This window comes from Balaenoptera acutorostrata, chromosome X (assembly GCF_949987535.1).
Source record: "Balaenoptera acutorostrata chromosome X, mBalAcu1.1, whole genome shotgun sequence".
Lineage (NCBI taxonomy): Eukaryota > Metazoa > Chordata > Mammalia > Artiodactyla > Balaenopteridae > Balaenoptera > Balaenoptera acutorostrata.
Window position 1 is genome coordinate 48,395,918 of NC_080085.1, and position 26,066 is coordinate 48,421,983.

General features: G+C 38.2%; 1 protein-coding gene across 5 annotated transcripts in view; it reads left to right on the forward strand.

The window, feature by feature from the left end:
* FAM120C (family with sequence similarity 120 member C) overlaps positions 1–26,066 on the forward strand; it is a 176,675-nt gene that overhangs the window by 96,755 nt on the left and 53,854 nt on the right. For all 5 annotated transcript variants that reach the window (XM_057538056.1, XM_057538052.1, XM_057538054.1 and 2 more), the window contains exon 10: positions 16,043–16,292. In XM_057538056.1, coding sequence (XP_057394039.1) covers positions 16,043–16,292 — 250 coding nt within the window. The remainder of the gene's footprint in view (positions 1–16,042; positions 16,293–26,066) is intronic.

Sequence of the window (26,066 nt, forward strand, 5' to 3'; positions counted from 1 at the left end):
GATAGCTCTCAAGGGCATTATGCTGAGTGAAAATGCCAATCTCAAAAGGTTGGATACTGATTCAATTTATGTAACATTCTCAAACTGACAAAATTGTACAGATAGAGAACAGATTGGTAGTTGCCAGGGATTAAGGATGGTGCTGGAGGGCATTGGGTGTGACCATAAAAGGGGTAGCACAGGGGAGAACTTTGTGGTGATGGAATAGTTCTGTATCTTTTTTTTTTTTTTTTTTTTAAAGAAATTCACGTTCTTTTATTTATTTATGTATTTATTTATGACTGTGTTGAGTCTTCATTTCTGTGCGAGGGCTTTCTCCAGTTGCGGCAAGTGGGGACCACTCCTCATCGCGGTGCGCGGGCCTCCCACCATCGCGGCCTCTCCTGTTGCGGAGCACAGGCTCCAGACGCGCAGGCTCAGCAATTGTGGCTCACGGGCCCAGTTGCTCCGTGGCATGTGGGATCTTCCCAGACCAGGGCTCGAACCCGTGTCCCCTGCATTGGCAGGCAGATTCTCAACCACTGCGCCACCAGGGAAGCCCCCAGTTCTGTATCTTGATTGTGGTGGTAGTTACATGAATCTACACATGACAGAACTATACACATAGTTGTGCCAATGTCAGTTTCCTAGCTTTGATATTGTATTATAATCATTTTATTTTATTTTACTTTATTTTATTTGTTTTTTGACCACACTGTGTGGCAGAATCTTAGTTCCCTGATCAGGGATCAAACCCATGCCACCTGCAGTGGAAGTGTGGAGTCTCAACCACTGTACTGCCAGGGAAGTCCTTATAATCATTTTAGACATAACCATTGGGGGAAACCAGATAAAGGGTACATAGGACTTCTGTCTACTATCTTCACAACTCCCTGTGAATCTATAATTATTTGAAACTAAAAGGTTTTTTTAAAAGATCATTCTAGTGGTTGTAGAGTATGGGTGTGAGGGGGACTGGACAGGATGAAAGCAGAGACAACAGTCTGGAGACTCTTGCAAGGTGAAAGATGATGAGATCTGAACCTCAACAGTATTTCTTGTGATGAAGAAAAGGGACAGATATAAAGGATGATAAGACAGTAGAATCAGCAGGACCTTTGAAATAACCAGCTGTAGGAGGTGAAGGACAGCAAGGAGTCTGGGATGACTTCCAGGTTTCTAGCTTTGGTAACTGAGTAGATACTAGAAGACTTAAGTAAAAGAAGACATAGCTTAGGAGCCTGAGGTACACTAGAAGTAGACAGAAGCCATGTTTTCCTTGTCTGTTACACCTTCAAAAATCGAAAAGATGTTGTTTTCTTGAGAATTTGTAGTATTCTTTTAAGTCTTTTGGGGTGTCCTGGGGCGTTTGGGGGTGTCCTGGGTGTTTTGGGGTGTTTTGAGTTTCAAAATACAGTACAAAGTCCCTTAGCCTTGGTTTCTCTTTCACGGTTTCAATTACCCAAGGTCAACCATGATTCAAAAATATTAAATGAAAAATTCCAGAAGTAAACAATTCATGAGTTTTCTTTTTTGTTTTTTTTTAACATCTTTATTGGAGTATAATTGCTTTACAATGGTGTGTTAGCTTCTGCTGTATAACAATGTGAATCAGCTATACATATACATACATCCCAATATCTCCTCCCTCTTGTGTCTCACTCCCACCCTGCCTATCCCACCCATCTAGGTGGACACAAAGCACCGAGCTGATCTCTCTTTGCTATGTGGCTGCTTCCCACTAGCTATCTATTTTACATTTGGTAGTGTATATATGTCCATACCACTTTCTCACTTCGTCCCAGCTTACCCTTCCCCCTCCCCGTGTCCTCAAGTCCATTCTCTATGTCTGTGTCTTTATTCCTGTCCTGCCCCTAGGTTCTTCAGAACCTTTTAATTTTTTTTTTAGATTCCATATATATGTGTTAGCATATGGTATTTGTTTTTCTCTTTCTGACTTACTTCACTCTGCATGAAACTCTCTAGGTCCATCCACCTCACTACAAATAACTCAATTTCGTTTCTTTTTATGGCTGAGTAATATTCCATTGTATATATGTGCCACATCTTCTTTATCCATTCAACTGTTGATGGACACTTACATTGCTTCCATGTCCTGGCTGTTGTAAACAGAGCTGCAATAAACATTGTGGTACATGACTCTTTCTGAATTATGGTTTTCTCAGGGTATATGCCCAGTAGTGGGATTGCAGGGTTGTATGGTAGTTCTATTTTTAGTTTTTTAAGGGACCTCCATTCTGTTCTCCATAATGACTGTATCAATTTACAATACCCCCATCAGTGCAAGAGCGTTCCCTTTTCTCTACACCCTCTCCAGCATTTATTATTTGTAGATTTTTTTCATGATGCCCATTCTGACCATTGTGAGGTGATACCTCATTGTAGTTTTGACTTGCATTTCTCTAATGATTAGTCATGTCGAGCATCCTTTCATGTGTTTGTTGGAAATCTGTATCTCTTCCTTGGAGAAATGTCTATTTAGGTCTTCTGCCCATTTTTAGATTGGGTTCTTTGTTTTTTTGGATATTGAGCTGCATGAGCTGCTTGTATATTTTGGTAATTAATCCTTTGTCAGTTGCTTTGTTTGCAAATATTTTCTCCCATTCTGAGGGTTATCTTTCGTCTTGTTTATGTTTTCCTTTGTTGTGCAAAAGCTTTTAAGTTTCATTTGGTCCCATTTGTTTTTTTGTTATTATTTCCATTTCTCTAGGAGGTAGGTCAAAAAGGATCTTGCTGTGATTTATGTCATAGAGTGTTCTGCCTATGTTTTCCTCAAAGAATTTTATACTGCCTGGTCTTACATTTAGGTCTCTAATGCATTTTCAGTTTATTTTTGTGTATGGTGTTAGGGAGTATTCTAATTTCGTTCTTTTCCGTGTAGCTGTCCAGTTTTCCCAACACCACTTATTGAAGAGGCTGTCTTTTCTCCATTGTATATTCTTTCCTCCTTTATCAAAGATAAGGTGACCATATGTGCATGGGTTTATCTCTGGGCTTTCTATCCTGTTCCATTGATTGATATTTCAGTTTTTGTGCTAATACCATACTGTCTTGATTACTGTAGGTTTGTAATATAGTCTGAAGTCCGGGAGCCTGATTCCTCCAGCTCCGTTTTTCTTTCTCAATATTACATTGGCTATTCGGGGTCTTTTCTGTTTCCATACAAATTGTGAAATTTTTTGTTCTAGTTCTGTGAAAAATGCCACTGGTAATTTGATAGGGATTGCATTGAATCTGTAGATTGCTTTGGATAGTAGAGTCATTTTCACAATGTTGATTCTTCCAATCCAAGAACATGGTATATCTCTCCATCTATTTGTATCATCTTGAATTTCATTCATCAGTGTCTTTTTTTTTTGTTTTCTTTTTTTTTATTTCTGAGATATACATTTTAAAGTAATAACTAGAATTATGACATATAACATTATACCAGAATATATAAGATTTTTAGAAATTTCATGTAATGTCTGAAACATGTATATTAACATATTTCCATACAAATAACCCAATGAAAGTTTAGTATTAGTTGTTTTGTTTGTTTTTTTATACTGCAGGTACTTATTAGTCATCAATTTTATACACATCAGTGTATACATGTCAATCCCAATCGCCCAATTCAGCACACCACCATCCCCACCCCACCGCGGTTTTCCCCCCTTGGTGACCATATGTCTGTTCTCTACATCTGTGTCTCAACTTCTGCCCTGCAAACCGGCTCATCTGTACCATTTTTCTAGGTTCCACATACATGCGTTAATATACGATATTTGTTTTTCTCTTTCTGACTTACTTCACTCTGTATGACAGTCTCTAGATCCATCCACGTGTCAACAAATAACTCAATTTCGTTCCTTTTTATGGCTGAGTAATATTCCATTGTATATATGTACCACTACTTCTTTATCCATTCGTCTGTCGATGGGCATTTAGGTTGCTTCCATGACCTGGCTATTGTAAATAGTGCTGCAATGAACATTGGGGTGCATGTGTCTTTTTGAATTATGGTTTTCTCTGGGTATACACGCAGTAGTGGGATTGCTAGATCATATGGTAAATCTATTTTTAGTTTTTTAAGGAACCTCCATATTGTTCTCCATAGTGGCTGTATCAATTTACATTCCCACCAACAGTGCAAGAGGGTTCCCTTTTCTCCACACCCTCTCCAGCATTTGTTGTTTGTAGAGTTTCTGATGATGCCCATTCTAACTGGTGTGAGGTGATACCTCATTGTAGTTTTGATTTGCATTTCTCTAATAATTAGTGATGTTGAGCATCTTTTCATGGGCTTCTTGGCCATCTGTATGTCTTCTTTGGAGAAATGTCTATTTAGGTCTTCTGCCCATTTGTAGATTGGGTTGTTTGTTTCTTTAATATTGAGCTGAGTGAGCTGTTTATATATTATGGAGATTAATCCTTAGTCCGTTGATTCATTTGCAAATATTTTCTCCCATTCTGAGGGTTGTCTTTTGGTCTTCTTTATGGTTTCCTTTGCTGTGCAAAAGCTTTGCAGTTTCATTAGGTCCCATTTGTTTATTTTTGTTTTTATTTCCATTACTCTAGGAGGTGGATCAAAAAAGGTCTTGCTGTGATTGATGTCAAAGAGTGTTCTTCCTATGCTTTTCTCTAAGAGTTTTATAGTGTCCGGTCTTACATTTAGGTCTCGAATCCATTTTGAGTTTATTTTTGTGTATAGTGTTAGGGAGTGTTCCAATTTCATTCTTTTACATGTAGCTGTCCAGTTTTCCCAGCACCACTTACGGAAGAGACTGTCTTTTCTCCATTGTATATCTTTGCCTCCTTTGTCATAGATCAGTTGACCATAGTTGCGTGGGTTTATCTCTGGGCTTTCTATCTTGTTCCATTGATCTATGTTTCCGTTTTTGTGCCAGTACCATATTGTCTTGATTACTGTAGCTTTGTAGTATAGTCTGAAGTCAGGGAGTCTGATTTCTCCAGCTCTGTTTTTTTCCCTCAAGACTGGTTTGGCTATTCGGGGTCTTTTGTGTCTCCATACAAATTTTAAGATGATTTGTTCTAGTTCTGTAAAAAATGCCATTGGCAATTTCATGGGGATTGCATTGAATCTGTAGATTTCTTTGGGTAGTATAGTCATTTTCACAATACTGATTCTTCCAATCCAAGAACATGGTATATCTCTCCATCTGTTGGTATCATCTTTAATTTCTTTCATCAGTGTTTTATAGTTTTCTGCATACAGGTCTTTTGTCTCCCTAGGTAGGTTTATTCCTAGGTATTTTATTCTTTATGTTGCAATGGTAAATGGCAGTGTTTCCATAATTTCTCTTTCAGATTTTTCATCATTAGTGTATAGGAATGCAAGAGATTTCTGTGCATTAATTCTGTATCCTGCAACTTTACCAAATTCATTGATTAGCTCTAGTAGTTTTCTGGTGGCATTTTTAGGATTCTCTATGTATAGTATCATGTCATCTGCAAACAGTGAGAGTTTTACTTCTTCTTTTCCAATTTGTATTCCTTTTATTTCTTTTTCTTCTCTGATTGCTGTGGCTAGGACTTCCAAAACTATGTTGAAGAATAGTGGTGAGAGTGGACATCCTTGTCTCGTTCCTGATCTTAGAGGAAATGCTTCCAGTTTTTCACCATTGAGAATGATGTTTGCTGTGGGTTTGTCGTATATAACCTTTATTATGTTGAGGTAGGTTCCCTCTATGCCCACTTTCTGGAGAGTTTTTATCAGAAATGGGTGTTGAATTTTGTCAAAAGCTTTTTCTGCATCTATTGTGATGACCATATGGTTTTTATTCTTCAGTTTGTTAATATGGTGTATCACATTGATTGATTTGTGTATATTGAAGAACCCTTGCATCCCTGGGATAAATCCTACTTGATCGTGATGTATGATCCTTTTAATGTGTTGTTGGATTCTGTTTGCTAGTATTATGTTGAGGATTTTTACATCTATGTTCATCAGTGATATTGGTCTGTAATTTTCTATTTTTGTAGTTTCTTTGTCTGGTTTTGGTATCAGGGTGATGGTGGCCTCATAGAATGAGTTTGGGCGTGTTCCTTCCTCTGCAGATTTTGGAAGAGTTTGAGAAGGATGAGTGTTAGCTCTTCTCTAAATGTTTGATACCATTCACCTGTGAAGCCATCTGGTCCTGGACTTTTGTTTGTTGGAAGATTTTTAATCACAGTTTCAATTTCATTACTTGTGATTGGTCTGTTCATATTTTCTGTTTCTTCCTGGTTCAGTCTTGGAAGGTTATACCTTTCTAAGAATTTCTTCATTTCTTCCAGGTTGTCCATTTTATTGGCATAGAGTTGCTTGTAGTAGTCTCTTAGGATGCTTTGTATTTCTGCGGTGTCTGTTGTAACTTCCCCTTTTTCATTTCTGATTTTATTGATTTGAGTCCTCTCCCTCTTATCTCGATGAGTCTGGCTAATGGCTTATCAATTTTGTTTATCTTCTCAAAGAACCAGCTTTTAGTTTTATTGATCTTTGCTATTGTTTTCTTTGTTTCTATTTCATTTATTTCTGCTCTGATCGTTATGACTTCTTTCCTTCTGCTAACTTTGGGTTTCGTTTGTTCTTCTTTCTCTAGTTCCTTTAGGTGTAAGGTTAGATTGTTTACTTGAGATTGTTCTTGTTTCTTGAGGTAGGCTTGTATAGCTATAAACTTCCCTCTTAGAACTGCTTTTGCTGCATCCCATAATTTTTGGATCATCGTGTTTTCTTTGTCATTTTTCTCCAGGTATTTTTGGATTTCCTCTTTGATTTCTTCAGTTATCTCCTGGTTATTTATTAACGTATTGTTTAGCCTCCATGTGTTTGTGTTTCTTACGTTTTTTTCCCTGTAATTCATTTCTAATCTCATAGCGTTGTGGTCAGAAAATATGCTTGATATGATTTCAATTTTCTTAAATTTACTGAGGCTTGATTTGTGGCCCATGATGTGATCTATCCTGGAGAATGTTCCATGCACACTTGAGAAGAAAGTGTAATCTGCTGGTTTTGGATGGAATGTCCTATAAATATCAATTAAATCTATCTGGTATACTGTGTCATTTAAAGCTTCTGTTTCCTTATTTATTTTCATTTTGGATGATCTGTCCATTGGTGTAAGTGAGGTGTTAAAATCCACCACTATTATTGTGTTACTGTCGATTTCCTCTTTTATAGCTGTTAGCAGTTGCCTTATGTATTGAGGTGCTCCTATTTTGGTTGCATATGTATTTATAATTGTTATATCTTCTTCTTGGATTGATCCCTTGATCATTATGTAGTGTCTTTCCTTGTCTCTTGTAACATTCTTTATTTTAAAGTCTATTTTATCTGATATGAGTATTGCTACTCCAGCTTTCTTTCGATTTCCATTTGCATGGAATATCATTTTCCATCCCCTCACTTTCAGTCTGTATGTGTCCCTAGGTCTGAAGTGGGTCTCTTGTAGACAGCATATATATGGGTCTTGTTTCTGTATCCTTTCAGCAAGCCTGTGTATTTTGGTTGGAGCATTTAATCCAGTCACGTTTAAGGTAATTATCGATATGTATGTTCCTATGACCATTTTCTTAATTGTTTTGCGTTTGTTTTTGTTGGTCCTTTTCTTCTCTTGTTTTTCCCACTTAGAGAAGTTCCTTTAGCATTTGTTGTAGAGCTGGTTTGGTGATGCTGAATTCTCTTAGCTTTTGCTTGTCTGTAAAGCTTTTGATTTCTCCATCAAATCTGAATGAAATCCTTGCGAGGTAGAGTAATCTTGGTTGTAGGTTCTTCCCTTTCATCACTTTAAGTATATCATGCCACTCCCTTCTGGCTTGTAGAGTTTCTGCTGAGAAATCAGCTGTTAACCTTATGGGAATTCCCTTGTATGTTATTTGTCGTTTTTCCCTTGCTGCTTTCAATAATTTTTCTTTGTCTTTTATTTTTGCCACTTTGATTACTATGTGTCTCGGCATGTTTCTCCTTGGGTTTATCCTGTATGGGACTCGCTGCGCTTCCTGGACTTGGGCGGCTATTTCCTTTCCCATGTTAGGGAAGTTTTCGACTATAATCTCTTCAAATATTTTCTCGGGTCCTTTCTCTCTCTCTTCTCCTTCTCGGACCCCTATAATGCGAATGTTGTTGCGTTTAATGTTGTCCCAGAGGTCTCTTAGGCTGTCTTCATTTCTTTTCATTCTTTTTTCTTTAGTCTGTTCCGCAGCAGTGAATTCCACCATTCTGTCTTCCAGGTCACTTATCCGTTCTTCTGCCTCAGTTATTCTGCTATTGATTCCTTCTAGTGTAGTTTTCATTTCAGTTATTGTATTGGTCATCTCTGTTTGTTTGTTCTTTAATTCTTCTAGGTCTTTGTTAAACATTTCTTGCATCTTCTCGATCTTTGCCTCCATTCTTATTCCGAGGTCCTGGATCATATTCACTATCATTATTCTGAATTCTTTTTCTGGAAGGTTGCCTATCTCCACTTCATTTAGTTGTTTTTCTGGGGTTTTCTCTTGTTCCTTCATCTGGTGTATAGCCCTCTGCCTTTTCATCTTGTCTATCTTTCTGTGAATGTGGTTTTTGTTGCACAGGCTGCAGGGTTATAGTTTTTCTTGCTTCTGCTGTCTGCTCTCTGGTGGTTGAGGCTATCTAAGAGTCTTGATGGGAGGCTCTGGTGGTGGGTAGAGCTGACTGTTGCTGTGGTGGTCAGAGCTCAGTAAAACTTTAATCCACTTTACTGTTGATGGGTGGGGCTGTGTTCCCTCCCTGTTGGTTGTTTTGCCTGAGGCAACCCAAACTGGAGCCTACCTGGGCTCTTTGGGGGGGCTAATGGCAGACTCTGGGAGGGCTCACACCAAGGAGTACTTCCCAGAACTTCTGCTGCCAGTGTCCTTGTCCCCACGGTGAAACAGAGCCACCCCCCACCTCTGCAGGAGACCTTCCAACACTAGCAGGTAGGTCTGGTTCAGTCTCCCCCGGGGTCACTCCTCCTTCCTCTGGGTCCCGATGTGCACACTATTTTGTGTGCGCCCTCCAAGAGTGGGGTCTCTGTTTCCCCCAGTCGTGTCGAAGTCCTGCAATCATTTCCCACCAGGCTTCAAAGTCTGATTCTCTATGAACTCCTCCTCCCGTTGACAGACCCCGAGGTTGGGAAGCCTGACGTGGTGCTCAGAACGTTCACTCCAGTGGGTGGACTTCTGTGGTATAAGTGCTCGCCAGTCTGTGAGTCACCCACCCACCAGTTATGGGATTTGATTTTACTCTAATTGCGCCCCTCCTACCGTCTCATTGTGGGTTCTCCTTTGTCTTTGTATGTGGGGTATCTTTTTTGGTGAGTTCCAGTGTCTTCCTGTCGATGATTGTCCAGCAGCTAGTTGTGATTCTGGTGTTCTCGCAAGAGAGAGTGAGAGCACGTCCTTCTACTCTGCCATCTTGGTTACTTCCTCTCATCAGTGTCTTATAATTTTCTGCATACAGGTCTTTTGTCGCCTTAGGTAGGTTTATTCCTAGATATTTTACTCTTTTTGTTGCAGTGGTAAAGGGAAGTGTTTTCTTAATGCACTTTCAGATTTTTCATCATTAGTGTATAGGAATGCAAGGGATTTCTGTGCATTAATTTTGTATCCTGCTACTTTACCAAATTCATTGATTAGCTCTAGTAGTTTTCTGGTAGCATCTGTAGGATTCTCTATGTATAGTATCATGTCATCTGCAAACAGTGGCAGTTTTACTTCTTTTCCGATTTGGATTCCTTTTATTTCTTTTTCTTCTCTGATGGCTGTGGCTAAAACTTCCAAACCTATGTTGAATAATAGTGGTGAGAGTGGGCCACCTTGTCTTGTTCCTGATAATATAGGAAATGGTTTCAGTTTTTTGCCATTGAGAATGTTGTTGGCTGTGGGTTTGTCATACATGGCCTTTATTATGTTGAGCTAATTTCCCTCTGTGCCTACTCTCTGGAGGGTTTTTATCATAAATGGGTGTTGAATTCTGTCAAAAGCTTTTTCTGTATCTACTGACATTATCATATGCTTTTTCTCCCTCAGTTTGTTAATATGGTTTATCACATTGATTCATTTGCATATATTGAAGAATCCTTGCATTCCTGGGGTAAACCCCACTTGATCATGGTGCATGATCCTTTCACTGTGCTGTTGGACTCTGTTTGCTAATATTTGTTGAGGATTTTTGCATCTATGTTCAGCAGTGATATTGGCCTGTAGTTTTGTTTCTTTGTGACGTCTTTGTCTGGTTTTCATATCAGGTTGATGGTGGCCTTGTAGAATGAGTTTGGGAGTGTTCCTCCCTCTGCTATATTTTGGAAGAGTTTGAGAAAGATAGGTGTTAGCTCTTCTCTAAATGTTTGATAGAATTCGCCTGTGAAGCCATCTGGTCCTGGGCTTTTGTTTCTTGGAAGATTTTTAATCACAGTTTCAATTTCAGTGCTTGTGATTGGTCTGTTTATATTTTCTATTTCTTCCTAGTTCAGTCTCGGAAGGTTGTGCGTTTCTAATAATTTGTCCATTTCGTCCAGGTTGTCCATTTTATTGGCATATAGTTGCTTGTAGTAATCTCTCTTGATCCTTTGTGTTTCTGCAGTGTCAGTTGTTACTTCTCCTTTTTCCTTTCTAATTCTATTGATTTGAGTCCTCTCCCCTTTTTTCTTGTTGAGTCTGGCTAACGGTTTATCAAGTTTGTATATCTTCTCAAAGAACCAGCTTTTAGTTTTATTGATCTTTGCTATCGTTTCCTGCATTTGTTTTTCATTTATTTCTTATTTGATCTTTATGATTTCTTTGCTTCTGCTACCTTTTGGGGTTTTTTTGTTCTTTCTCTAATTGCTTTAGGTGCAAGGTTAGGTTGTTTATTTGAGATGTTCCTTGTTTCTTGAGGTAGGATTGTATTGCTATAAACTTCCCTCTTAGAACTGCTTTTGCTGCATCCCATGGGTTTTGGGTCATCATGTTTTCATTGTCATTTGTTTCTGCATATTTTTTGATTTCCTCTTTGATTTCTTCAGTGATCTCTTGGTTATTTAGTAGTGTATAGTTTAGCCTCCATGTGTTTGTATATTTTACAGATTTTTTCCTGTAATTCATATCTAGTCTCATAGCGTTGTGGTCAGAAAAGATACTTGATATGATTTCAATATTCTTAAATTTACCAAAGCTTGATTTGTGACCCAAGGAATGACCTATCCTGGAGAATGTTCCATGAGCACTTGAGAAGAATGTGTATTCTGTTGTTTTGGGGTGGAATGTCCTATAAATATCAATTAAGTCCATCTTGTTTAATGTATCATTTAAAGCTTGTTTTTCCTTATTTATTTTCATTTTGGATGATCTGTCCATTGGTGAAAGTGGGGTGATAAAGCCCTCTACTATGATTGTGTTCCTGTCAATTTCCCTTTTATGGCTGTTAGCATTTGCCTTACGTTTTGAGGTGCTCCTCTGTTGGGTGAATAAATATTTACAATTGTTATATCTTCTTCTTGGATTGATCCCTTGATTATTATGTAGTGTCCTTCTTTGTCTCTTGTAATAGTCTTTATTTTAAAATCTATTTTGTCTGATATGAGAATTGCTACTCTAGCTTTCTTTTGATTTCCATTTGCATGGAAGATCTTCTTCCATCCCCTCACTTTCAGTCTGTTTATGTCCCTAGGTCTGAAGTGGGTCTCTTGTAGACAGCATAAATACGGGTCTTGTTTTCGTATCCATCCAGCCAGTCTATGTCTTTTGGTTGCAGCATTTAATCCATTTACATTTAAGATAGTTATCGACATGTATGTTCCTATTACCATTTTCTTAATTGTTTTGGGTTTGTTATTGTAAGTCTTTTCCTTCTGTTGTGTTTCCTGCCTAGAGAAGTTCCTTTAGCATTTGTTGGAGAGCTGGTTTGGTGGTGCTGAATTCTCTTAGCTTTTGCTTATCTATAAATATTTTAATTTCTCCATCGAATCCAAACGAGATCCTTGCTGGTTAGAGTAATCTTGGTTGTAGGTTTTTCCCTTTCATCACTTTAAATATGTCCAACCACCACTCCCTTCTGTCTTGCAGAGTCTCTGCTGAAAGATCAGCTGTTAACCTTATGGGGATTCCCTTGTATGTTATTTGTTGTTTTTCCCATGCTGCTTTTAATATTTTTTCTTTATATTTAATTTTTGATAGTTTGATTAATATGTGTCTTGGCATGTTTCTCTTTGGATTTATCCTGTTTGGGACTCTCTGCACTTCCTGGACTTGATTGACTATTTCTTTTCCCATATTAGGGAAGTTTTCAACTATAATCTCTTCAAATATTTTCTCAGTCCCTTTGTCTCTTCTTCTTCTGGGACCCCTATAATTCGAATGTTGGTGTGTTTAATATTGTCCCAGAAGTCTCTGAGACTGTCCTCAATTCTTTTCATTCTTTTTTCTTTATCCTGCTCTGCAGTAGTTATTTCCACTGTTTTATCTTCCAGGTCACTTATCCGTTCTTCTGCCTCAGTTATTCTGCTATTAATTCCTTGTAGAGAATTTTTAATTTCATTTATTGTGGTGTTCATCATTGTTTGTTTGCTCTTTAGTTCTCCTAATTCCTTGTTAAACCTTTCTTCTATTTTCTCCATTCTATTTCCAAGATTTTGGATCATCTTTACTATCATTACTCTGAATTCTTTTTCAGGTAAACTGCCTATTTCCTCTTCATTTGTTTGGTCTGGTGGGTTTTTACCTTGCTCCTTCATCTGCTGTGTGTTTCTCTGTCTTCTCATTTTGCTTAACTTACTGTGTTTCGGGTCTCCTTTTTGCAGGCTGCAGGTTCGTAGTTCCCGTTGTTTTTGGTGTCTGCCCCTAGTGGCTAAGGTTGGTTCAGTGGGTTGTGTAGGCTTCCTGGTGGAGGGGACTGGTGCCTGTGTTATGGTGGCTGAAGCTGGATCTTGTCTTTCTGGTGGGCAGGACCACGTCCAGTGGTGTGTTTTGGGGTGTCTGTGAACTTAATATCATTTTAGGTGGCCTCTGTGCTAATGGGTGGGTTTGTGTTCCTGTCTTGCTAGTTGTTTGGCATGGGGTGTCCAGTACGGTAGGTTACTGGTCGTTGAGTGGAGCTGGGTCTTACCATTGAGATGGAGATCTCTGGCAGATCTTTCGCTGTTTGATATTACATGGGGCTTGGAGGTCTCTGGTGAACCAATGTCCTGCACTCGGGTCTCCCACCTCAGAGGCTCAGGCCTGACACCTGGGCAGAGCAGCAAGACTCTGTCAGCCACACGGCTCAGAAGAAAAGGGAGAAAAAAGAAAGCAAGCAAGAACGAAAAATAAATAAATAAAATAATGTTATTAAAATAGAAAAAATTATTAAAAATAAAAATGTAATAAAAAAAGAAAGAAGAGAGCAACCAAATCCAAAAACAAATCCTCCAATGCTAACAAGTGCTAGAAACTATAGTAAAAAACAAAAAAACCCAAAAAAATGGACAGTCAGAATGCTAGGACAAATGGCAAAAGCAAAGCTATACAGACAAAATCACATAAAGCAACATATACTCTCACAAAAAGAGAAAAAGTAAAATAAATAAATCTATCTATATTTATACATAAAAAATAAAAAAGGAAGCGCACAACCAAATCAATAAACAAATATACCAATGATAATAAACTCTAAATACTAAATTAAGATAAATATAGATCCAGAAGCAAATTACATGCAGCAAGGAAATCCCAAGTCTACTGTTGCTCTCAAAGTCTAATGCCTCAGTTTTGGGATGATTTGCTGTCTATTCAGGTATTCCACAGATGCAGGGTACATCAAGCTGATTGTGGAGATTTAATCCACTGCTCCTGAGGCTGCTGGGAGAAATTTCCCTTTCTCTTCTTTGTTCACACAGCTCCTCGGGTTCAGCTTTGGATTTGGCCCCTCCTCTGTGTGTAAGTCACCTGAGGTGTCTTTTGGGAAGTCTGAGGTCTTCTGCCAGTGTTCAGTAGCTGTTCTGTATGAGTTGTTCCACATATAGATGTAGTTGTGATGTATTTGTGGGGAGGAAGGTGATCTCCACGTCTTACGCCTCTGCCATCTTGTAGGTGCCCCCTGGGCTCCAAAGGATCATCTCCAAGGCTCTGAAAAGCCTCAAAGCCACTTCTGAGACCTCTGTGATGTTTCTGCCAGGGGGCAGGCAGCGTTTAGGGCCCTCCATTTACGACCCAACTTGGAAAGAAAGTCACTGACCCTGGTTTAGATTTCACTGTGTCTGTTTGCTGTCTTACATTCGGGGCCTTTCCTGACGTCTAATTTTCCTTCTTCTCTTTCTATGTCGCTGTATAGCACATGGAACTATATTCAATATATTGTAATAACCTATAATGGAAAAGTATCTCAGTTCTCCTGGCTGGAATATCCACCCATCCATGTGGTCAAATATTCATTCAGATGAGGGCCATGCCTGAGGGATGGTGGAGCAACAAGACAGGAACTGGAGTCTCCGGCAGCTTGGAACACTTACTGATCTTAGAATGCTCACCTCCAGTCCTGGGCACAGTCTCCACCTGCTTGTACCAGGCTTGGTCTTTGTGACCACTGGCATACTGCAAAAGGGACGTCAGGGTATAGAGGAGACTTCCATTTTAGTCTTGCATTCTTTATCTCGGACTATAATAGGGGCAAGGTGGGCATGCAGCCAATTCATAAATTTTAAATTGCACACTGTTTTGAGTAGTGTGATGAAATCTCGCATAGTCCTGCTCCCTCCCACCCAGGACGTGAAACATTCCTCTGTTCAGCGTATGCTGCCTGTTAGTCACTTAGTAGCTGTCTGGGTTATCAAATCAACTGTCCTAGTATCTCAGTGCTTGTGTTCAATTAACCCTTATTTTACTTAATAATGGCCCTGAAGTGCAAGAGTAGTGATGCTGGCAATTCATATATGCCAAAAGGAAGCTGTAAAGTGCTTCCTTTAAGTGAAAAGGTGAAAGTTCTCAGCTTAATAAGGGAAGAAAAAGAATCATATGCTGACGTTGCTAAGATCTATAGTAAGAACAAAAAGATAGGGCTTCCCTGGTGGCGCAGTGGTTGAGAAACTGCCTGCTAATGCAGGGGACACGGGTTCGAGCCCTGGTCTGGGAAGATCCCACATGCCACGGAGCAGCTGGGCCTGTGAGCCACAATTGCTGAGCCTGCGCGTCTGGAGCCTGTGCCCCGCAACGGGAGGGGCCGCGGTAGTGAAAGGCCCGCGCACCGCGATGAAGAGCGGTCCCCACGCCGCGATGAAGAGTGGCCCCCACTTGCCGCAACTAGAGAAAGCCCTCGCACGAACCGAAGACCCAACACAGCCAAAAATAAATAATAAATAAATAAATAAAATAGCTATAAAAAAAAAAAAAAAAAAAAAAGATCTATGGTAAGAACGAGTCTTCTGTCTGTGAAATTGTGAAGAAGGAAAAAGAAATTTGTGCTAGTTTTGCTGTCGCATCTCGAACTGCAAAAGTTATGGACACAGTACACGATAAGTGGTTAGTTAAGATGGAAATGGCATTAAATTTGTACAATAAGATATTTTGAGAGAGAGAGACCACTTTCACATAACTTTTATTACAGTATATTGTTATAACTGTTCTATTTTATTATTAGTTATTGTTGTTAATCTCTTACATATCTTTATCATAGGTACGTAGGTATAGGAAAAAACATAGTATATGCAGGATTCGGTACTGTCCATGGTTTTGGGCATCCACTGGGGGTCTTGGAACTTATTCCCTGCAAATAAGTGTGAGACTGCTGTGTGACTGTAGAGCTGTGTGACCATTGAACTTTGATTCCTTTTTTCACCTGCAAAATGAGCACTGTGTTTTGTGATAATATAGTCATAATGCTTCTCTCTCAGGTTTGTTCTGAAGAGTAAGATTTACATTTATATGTAAAATACTTAATACATACCAAGCATCTAACAAATGCTTACTACTCCTGCTGTTACTACTGCTAAGAATAAAAATTATAGTGACAGAAAATACAAAGATGTTCAAGTGTGATGGTTTCTGTCAATTGTGACCAGCTGCAGAAATGCTCAGAGTCTCTATAGCCAGTTTTTCCTCAATTTCTGTTTTCTAGTTCCTTCAGTGATCCTTAAAGAGTGGTCTGCCTATAAAGGGAAGTCACCTCAAACCCCTGAGCTGGTGTCTGCACTGACATTTCGGGAATGGACTTGCCCAAACCTCAAGAAGCTCTGGCTAGGCAAAGCAGTTGAGGACAAGAACAGAAGGATGCGTGCCTTCCTGGCCTGTATGAAGTCAGACACACCCAGTATGCTCAATCCGGCTAACGTCCCCACCCATCTGCTGCTCATGTGCTGTGTACTCCGGTAAGTCATGTGACCGGGAAGTGGTCAGTTCATTTCTATTTTACTTTTTTGACATTTCCTTTAAGCACATGGTTTTTATGGTATTTTGAGGTGGGGAGGTTTTATGTTTACTTTAGACTTCAGAAACATTGGAAATCAATTGCTGTGATAGTCTCCTCAGTTTATGATCTTCTGTCATCATCAGCCCATGCATAAACACTCTTTTATTTTTGGTTTTATATTTGGTTTTTGTCCCCTTCAGCCTTTCTTCCTGATTCAGTCCCCTTCTCTCTACCCATAGTTATCCACTCTTGGGTATTTGATGTGTGTCCCTCCAAGCCATATTCCATATATTTATATATATATATATATATATATATCCATGCACAATCTATAGTGATGTTTATGTGTGTAGATTTTTTCCTTTTTTAACATGAAAGATACTGTGTTGTACATATCATTCTATTTCTTACTTTTTCACTCTGTTATTTTGTAGATCTTTCTGTATTCGTATATGGTTCGTTCCTGATGACTGCTGAATTATATTCCAACAATTACTTATATCATAGTACTTTATTTGTTGTTTGATAGTTATTTCCAGTTCTGGGGTATTGCAAACAGTGCTACAGGGAATATCTTCATAGATGTCTCTGTATCTTTGTGTTCCTGTGTCAGTTTATTTGAAGTATGTATTCAGGAGTTGAAGTCCTGGATCCTGTAAATATGCATATAGATTTTTCACCAAATATGGCCAAACTGCTCTAGATTTTATTTGTTCTAAATTTATAGTCCTATGAAGAATGCATAAGGGTTTCTATTTCTTCATATTATTGCCAGGGCTGATATCTTATAACTTCTTAATTTTTGCTAATCCAGTGGGTTTCAAGTAGTATCTTTTATTTTAATTTGCATTTATTTGACTACAGATGAGGTTGATCTTCTTTTTTATATATATTAGCTATTTGTTTTCACATTCTCTGAAGTGCCTATTTATTTATCTTGCAAATTTTCTTTTAGGTTACTTGTCTTTTTTCTTGCTGATTACAGAAGTTTCTTGTGAGGTTGGGATTGACACATATACACTACTATGTATAAAATAGATAACTAATGAGAACCTGCTGTATACCACAAGGAACTCTACTCAGTGCTCTGTGGTGACCTAAATGGGAAGGAAATCCAAAAAATAGGGGATATATGTATACATACAGCTGATTCACTTCGCTGTACAGCAGAAACTAACACAACATTGTAAAGCAACTATACACCAATTAAAAAAAGCAAAAAAAAGAACAATACCCAAGAAGTGACAATGGTGACGGCAACTGGCTATCTTTATGCAAATGTAAATTTGGTTCAACTTTCTTTAGGGCAATTTAGCAATCTGTATATAAATGACAATTTAGCAAGACTGTATGTTAAACCTTAAATACATAATATACCCTAAAAAAATAGACATACAAATAAAGCAAATATCTTTTCTATATCTGTGTATGTATGTGTCAAATATCTTTTCCAGTCAGCCACAAGTTTTTAGAAATTTATGTACAATATCCTTTTTAGAACAAAAGTATTTCATTCTCACTGACCTTTCATTATTATGATTTCATACATACAGAAAAGTGGGACCTCCCTGGCGGTCCAGTGGTTAAGACTCCACACTTCCACTGCAGGGGGCGTGGATTCCACCCCTGGTCAGGGAACTAAGATCCCGCATGCCACACCATGTAGTGTGGCCAAAAAAAAAAAAAAACATACAGAAAAGTTGGAAGGATAGGATGGCAAACACTCATATGACCACCACTTAGATTCTGTAATTAACAGCTTTATACCATATAACCATATAAACACTCATATGACCACCACTTAGATTCTATAATTAACAGCTTTATACCATATAACCATATAACTATCCCTCTCTCCATCTCTAGCCATCCATTTATCCATCCTTTTTGATGCATTTCCAAGTAATATGCAGATATCAGTACACTTTACCCCTAACCAATAAGTATTTAAGTTGATTTTGTCAAATCCATCAATCTGTACATTTATGGTGTGTGCTTTGGGGATCTTATTTAATAAATTCTTCCCTACCCCTGGGTCATAAAGATGTGTCTACTTTTTCTGTAACTATAATGTAACTGTTTACATTATAGTTTTATAATGTTGCCTTCCATGTAAGGCCTTTAATATAGTGGGTATTTATTCTGTATATGCTGTATAAAAGGATCTAATTTTATTTTCTCTACATAATAAGCCAGTTTTCCCAACTCCACTTATTAAATGACCTGTTCTCTCCCTATCGATTTGTGTTACCACCATTACTAGGTACCAAGTTCCTTTATATACTTGAGTCCATTCCTGGTTTCTATTTTGTTCCATTGCCTACTTGCTCCCTTGCCAGTATCACATTCTTTCAATTATTAAGGGTTTGTAATTTGCCTTAATATCAGGTCAGGTAAATCTCCACTCTGCTTTTCTTGTTGCATACTTGTACTAACTATTCCTGAATCACATAAATCTTTTATTTTTTAATATCTTTATTGGAGTATAATTGCTTTACAATGTTATGTTAGTTTCTGCTGTACAACAAAGTGAATCAGCTATATGTATACATATATCCCCATATGCCCTCCCTCTTGCGTCTCCTTCCCACCTTCCCTATCTCAACCCTCTAGGTCGTCACAAAACATGGAGCTGAACTCCCTGTGCTATGCAGCAGCTTCCCACTAGCCATCCATTTTACATTTGGTAGTGTGTATATGTCAATGCTACTCTCTAACTTTGTCCCAGCTTCCCCTTCCCCCGCTGTGTCCTCAAGTCCGTTCTCTACGTCTGCATCTTTATTCCTGCCCTGCCACTAGGTTCATCAGTACCACTTTTTTACTTTCCATATATATGCATTAGCATACGGTATTTGTTTTTATCTTTCTGACTTACTTCACTCTGTGTGACAGGCTCTAGGTCCATCCAACTCACTACAAATAACTCAGTTTCGTTCCTTTCTCTGGCTGAGTAATATTCCATTGTATATATGTGCCACATCTTCTTTATCCATTCATCTGTCGATGGACACTTAGGTTGCTTCCATGTCCTGGCTATTGTAAATAGTGCTGCAATGGACATTGGGGTACGGTACATGACTCTTTTTTTTTTTTTATCACAGCACCATCCCCACCCCCCCACCGTGGCTTTCCCCAGTTGGTGTCCATACGTTTGTTCTCTACATCTGTGTCTCAACCTCTGCCCTGCAAACCGGTTCATCTGTACCATTTTTCTAGGTTCCACATACATATGTTAATATACGATATTTGACTCTTTTTGAATTATGGTTTTCTCAGAGTATATGCCCAGTAGTGGGATTGCTGGGTCATATGGTAGCTCTATTTTTAGTTTTTTAAGGAACCTCCATCTGTTCTCCATAGTGGCTGTATCAATTTACATTCCCAACCAACAGTGCAGGAGAGTTCCCTTTTCTCCACACCCTCTCCAGCATTTATTGTTTGTAGATTTTTTGATGATGGCCATTGTGACTAGTGTGAGGTGATACCTCATTGTGGTTTTGATTTGCATTTCTCTAATGATTAGTGATGTTGAGCATGTTCTCATGTGTTTGTTGGCAATCTGTATGTCTTCTTTGGAGAAATGTCTATTTAGGTCTTCTGCCCATTTTTGGATTTGGTTTTTCTTTGTTTCTTTTTTTTTGATATTGAGCTGCGTGAGCTGCTTGTATATTTTGGAGATTAATCCTTTGTCAGTTGCTTTGTTTGCAGATATTTTCTCCCACTCTGAGCGTTGTCTTTCCATCTTGTTTATGGTTTCCTTTGCTGTGCAAAAGCTTTTAAGTTTCACTAGGTCCCACTTGTTTATTTTTAATTTTATTTCCATTGCTCTAGGAGGTGGGTCAAAAAGGATCTTGCTTTGATTTATGTCATAGTTGTCCTGCCTATGTTTTCCTCTAAGAGTTTTATAGTGTCTGGCCTTACATTTAGGTCTTCAATCCATTTTGAGTTTATTTTTGTGTATGGTATTAGGGAGTGCTCTTTTTTTTCATATTCATATTCTTTCTAGGAAGTGTTCGAATATCATTCTTTTACATGTTACTGTCCAGTTTTCCCAGCACCACTTATTGAAGAGGCTGTCTTTTCCCCATTGTATATTCTTGCCTCCTTTGTCAAAGATAAGGTGACCATATGTGAATGGGTTTATCTGTGGGCTTTCTATCCTATTCCACTGATCAATATTTGTATTTCTGTGCCAGTACCATACTGTCTTGATTACAGTAGCTTTGTAGTATAGTCTAAAGTCAGGGAGCCTGATTCCTCTAGCTCCATTTTTCTTTCTCAAGATTGCTTTGGCTATTTGGGGTCTTTTTGTGCATTAATTTTGTATTCTGCTACTTTAGCAAATTCATTGATTACCTCTAGTATTTTCCTGGTGGCATCTTTATAATTTGCTGTGTATAGTATTATATCATCTGCAAACAGTGACAGTTTTATTTCTTATTTTCCAATTTGGATTCCTTTTAGTTGTTTTTCTTCTCTGATTGCCATTGCTTCCAAAACTATGTTGAATAATAGTGGCAAGAGTGGACACCCTTGTCTTTTTCCTGATCTTAGAGGAAATGCTTTCAGTTTTTCACCATTGAGAATGATGTTGGCTGTGGGTTTGTCATATATTGCTTTTATTATGTTGAGGCAGGTTACCTCTATGCCCACTTTCTGGAGAGTTTTTGTCATAAATGGATGTTGAATTTTTTCAAAAGCTTTTTCTGCATCTATTGAGATGATCATATGGTTTTTCTCCTTCAATTTGTTAATATGGTGTATCACATTAATTGATTTGCATATATTGAGGAATCCTTGCATTCCTGGGATAATCACCACTTGATCATGGTGTGTGATCCTTTTAATGTGCTATTGGATTCTGTTTGCTAGTAGTTTGTTGACGATTTTTGCATATATGTTCATCAGTGATATTGATCTGTAGTTTTCTTTCTTTGTGACATCTTTGTCTGGTTTTGGTATCAGTGTGATGGTGCCCTCGTAGAATGAGTTTGGGAGTGTTCCTCCCTCTGCTATATTTTGAAAGACTTTGAGAAGGATAGGTGTTAGCTCTTCTCTAAATGTTTGGTAGAATTTGCCTGTGAAGCGATCTGGCCCTGGGCTTTTGTTTGTTGGAAGACTTTTTTTTTTTTAATATCTTACTAAACTTTTATGGGGATTTACTTTTTTTTAACATCTTTATTGGAGTATAATTGTTCCACAATGGTGTGTTAGTTTCTGATTTATAACAAAATGAATCAGCTATACATATACATATATCCCCATATCTCCTCCCTCTTGCATCTCCTTCCCACCCTCCCTATCCCACCCGTCTAGGTGGTCACAAAGCACCTAGCTGATCTCCCTGTGCTATGTAGCTGCTTGCTGGAAGACTTTTAATCACACTTTCAATTTCAGTTCTTGTGATTGGTCTGTTTATATTTTCTATTTCTTTCCAGTTCAATCTTGGAAGGTTGTACTTTTCTAAGAATTTGTCCATTTCTTCCAGGTTGTCCATTTTATTGGCATTTAATTCCTTGTAGTAGTCTCTCATGATCCTTTGTATTTCTGCAGTGTCAGTTGTTACTTCTCCATTTTCATTTCTAATTCTGTTGATTTGAGTCTTCTCCCTTTTTTCCTGATGAGTCTGGCTATTGGTTTATCAATTTTATTTATCTTCTGAAAGAACCAACTTTTAGTTTTATTGATGTTTGCTATTGTTTCCTTACTTTCTTTTTCATTTATTTCGGATCTGATCTTTATGATTTCTTCTGCTAACTTTGGGGTTTTTTGTTTGTTTCTTTTTTTGCTGTTGTTCCTCTTTCTCTAATTGCTTTAGGTTTAAGGTTAGGTTGTTTATTTGAGATGTTTCTTGTTTTTTCAGGTAGGATTGTATTGCTATAAACTTCCCTCTTAGAACTGCTTTTGCTGCATCCCATGGATTTTGGGTCATTGTGTTTTCATTGTCATTTGTTTCTAGGTATTTTTTGATTTCCTCTTTGATTTCTTGAGTGATCTTTTGGTTGTTTAGTAGCATCTTCTTTGGACTCCATGTGTTTGTATTTTTTACAGTTTTTTTTCCTGAAATTGATATCTAGTCTCATAGCATTGTGGTCGGAAAAGATGCTTGATACAATTTCAGTTTCTTAAATTTACTGTGGCTTGATTAGTGACCCAAGATGTGATCTATCCTGGAGAATGTTCTGTGTGCACATGAGAAGAAAGTGTATTGTGTTGTTTTTGGATGGAATGTCCTATAAATATCAATTAAGTCCATCTGATCTAATGTGTCATTTAAAGCTTGTGTTTCCTTATTTATTTTCTGTTTGGATCATCTGTCCATTGGTGTAAGAGGGGTGTTAAAGTCGCCTACTATTATTGTGTTGCTGTTGATTTCCCCTTTTATGGCTGTTAGCATTTGCCTTATGTATTGAGGTGCTCCTATGTTGGGTGAATAGATATTTACAATTGTTATAGCTTCTTCTTGGATTGATCTTTTGATCATTACGTAATGCCCTTTCTTGTCCCTTGTAACATTCTTTATTTTAAAGTCTATTTTGTCTGATATGAGTGTTGGTACTCCATCTTTCTTTTGATTTCCAGTTGCATGGAATATCTTTTTCCATCCCCTCACTTTCAGTCTGTATATATCCCTAAGTCTGAAGTGGGTCTCTTGTAACAGCATATGTAGGGTCTTGTTTTGTATCCATTCAGCCAGTCTATGTCTTTTGGTTGCAGCATTTAATCCATTTACATTTAAGGTAATTATTGATGTGTATGTTCCTATTACCATTTTCTTAATTAGTTTGTTTTTGTTTTTGTAGGTCTTTTCCTTCTCTTGTGTTTCCTGCCTAGAGAAGTTCCTTTAGCATTTCTTGTAAAGCTGGTTTGGTGGTGCTGAATTCTCTTAGCTTTTGCTTGTCTGTAAAGGTTTTAATGTCTCCATTGAATCTGAATGAGATCCTTGCTGGTTAGAGTAATCTTGTTTGTAGGTTTTTCCCTTTCATCACTTTAAATATGTCCTTCCACTCCCTTCTGGCTTGCAGAGTTTCTGCTGAAAAATCAGCTGTTAACCTTATGGGGATTCCCTTGTATGTTATTTGTTGCTTTTCCCTTGCTGCTTTTAATATTTTTTCTTTGTGTTTAATTTTTGTTAGTTTGATTAATACGTGTCTCGGCCTGTTTCTCCTGTATGGGACTCTCTGCACTTCCTGGACTTGATTGTCTTATTTCGTTTCCCATGTTGGGGAAGTTTTCGACTCTAATCTATTCAAATATTTTTTCAGACCCTTTCTTTTTTTTCTTCTTCTTCTGGGACACCTATAATTTGAATGTTAGTGTGCTTAATGTTGTCCCAGAGGTCTCTGAGGCTGTCCTCAATTCTTTTCATTCTTTTTTCTTTATTCTACTCTGCAGCAGTTTTTTCCACCATTCTGTCTTCCAGCTCACTTTCCATTCTTCTGCCTCAGTTATTCTGCTATTGATTCCTTCTAGAGTATTTTTAATTTCAGTTATTGTGTTGTTCATCATTGTTTGTTTGCTCTTTATTTCTTCTAGGTCTTTGTTAAACATTTCTTATATTTTCTCCATTGTATTTCCAAGATTTTGTATCATCTTTTCTCTCATTACTCTGAATTCTTTTTCAGGTAGCCTGCCTATTTCCTCTTCATTTGTTTGGTCTGGTGGGGTTTTACCTTGCTCCTTCATCTGCTGCATATTTTCTCTGTCTTCTCATTTTGTCTAATTTACAGTACTTGAGGTCTCCTTTCGCCAGGCTGCAGGGTTGTAGTTCCTTTTGTTTCTGTCCTCTGCCCCCAGTGGTGAGGTTGGTCCAGTGGCTTGCATAGGCTTCCTGATGGGAGGGATTGGTGCCTGCGTCCTGAGGGTGTGGAGCTGAGTCTTTTCCCTCTGATGAGCAGGGCCATTTCAGGTGGTGTGTTTTGGGGTGTCTGTGAGCTTAGTGTGACTTTAGGTAGTCTGTGTGCTGCTGGGTGGGTTTTTGTTCCTGTCTTGTTTGTTGTTTTTTGTGAGGTGTCTAGCACTGGGATCTTCTGACAGCTGGGTGGAGTCGGCTCTTGGATTTAGATAGAGGCCTCCGTGGGACCTCTTGGTGATTAATGTTCCCTGGGGCTGGGAATTCTCTAGTGGTCCAGCACCCTGGACTCGGTGCTCCCACCCCAGAGCCTCAGGCCCAACTTCTGGTCGAGGGACCAAGACCTCACAAGTCACTCGTCCCAGCAATAAAGGGGATTACAAAAAAAAGACTAAGAAAACCCCAGACAAATGGTAAAAAGTAAAATCAAACAGAAACAAGGAAACACACACACACACAGAAGAAACAAAAACGGGCCCAAATAAATCATAAAGCAAGAGAACAACCAGGCAAACGAAACAATCCAAGAACGAAATCAAACAATTAAAAAGAAAACAGAGGGCTTCCCTGGTGGCACAGTGGTTGAGAATCTGCCTGCCAATGCAGGGGACACGGGTTCGAGCCCTGGTCTGGGAAGATCCCACATGCCACGGAGCAACTAGGCCCGTGAGCCACAGCTACTGAGCCTGTGCGTCTGGAGCCTGTGCTCCGCAATGGGAGAGGCCGCGATAGTGAGAGGCCCGCGCACCGCGATGAAGAGTGGCCCCCGCTCGCCACAACTAGAGAAAGCCCTCGCACAGAAACGAAGACCCAACACAGCCAAAAATAAATAAATAAATAAATAAATAATAAAAATAAAGGAATTCCTTTAAAAAAAAAAAAAAAAAGAAAACAGAAAAAACACATAACCAAAAAACAAAACCTAAAGCAGACTGCTAACTGAAGAATGAAGCAAAAAAAAAAACAATACAAACTGACAAAGATGATTTAAAAAAAGGAAAAGGGAAAGGGGAAAGAAGACTGAACAGAAAAGCAATGTAGATATAGAAATATTTTTTAAAAAGTAGAAAATATCTTAAGGAAGAAAAAAAAGACAAATAAAATCCCAGAGAAATGGTAAAAACAAAATCAAACAAAAACAGAAACAAGGAAACATACACACATAAAAGAAACAGAAACAGAGCCAAATAAAACAAAAAGCAAGAAAACAACCAGACAAATACAAGAACTCAAAAACGAAATCAAACAATTAGGATTAAAACTAACAAAAACACATAACCTAAAAACCATACCAAAGTTGTGTGCCACCTGAAGAATAAAGCAAGGAAACAGAACAAACTGATAAAAATGATTTAAAAAAATAATAACAAAAGAAAAAGGGAAAAAACACAGGACAACAGAAAAGCAAAGTAGAAATGGAAATATATATAAATATATATATATATTAAAGAAAAAGAAGAAGAAAAAGATAAGGGAAAAGAACACAGAAGAACAGAAAAGCAAAGTAAAAATAGAAATATATAAAAAAAAGATAAAAATAAAAAGTGAATATGTTATAAAACATGGAGATCCCAAAAGACTAAATTTAAGAAAATACACTAAAACAAAAAAAAAACAAGAAAAAATGAAAAACAAAACAAAAAAGCCAGAACCAACAACAGAATGAATCAAAACATAGTAAAATTAATAGTAATAATTATGTTTCCCTGGAGTCTCTGCTGTAAGTGTCCTTGCACACACCATGAGCCACAGCCCACCTCTGCCTCCCCAAGATGCCCTCCTGTTCCTCTGGGCTGGTCTCTGGAACTGCTGTGGGCCCTGTGGGGACCACTCAGACTCTGATGTGACCCATTCCTGCGTGTGCTTGCCCCCAAAGTCCAC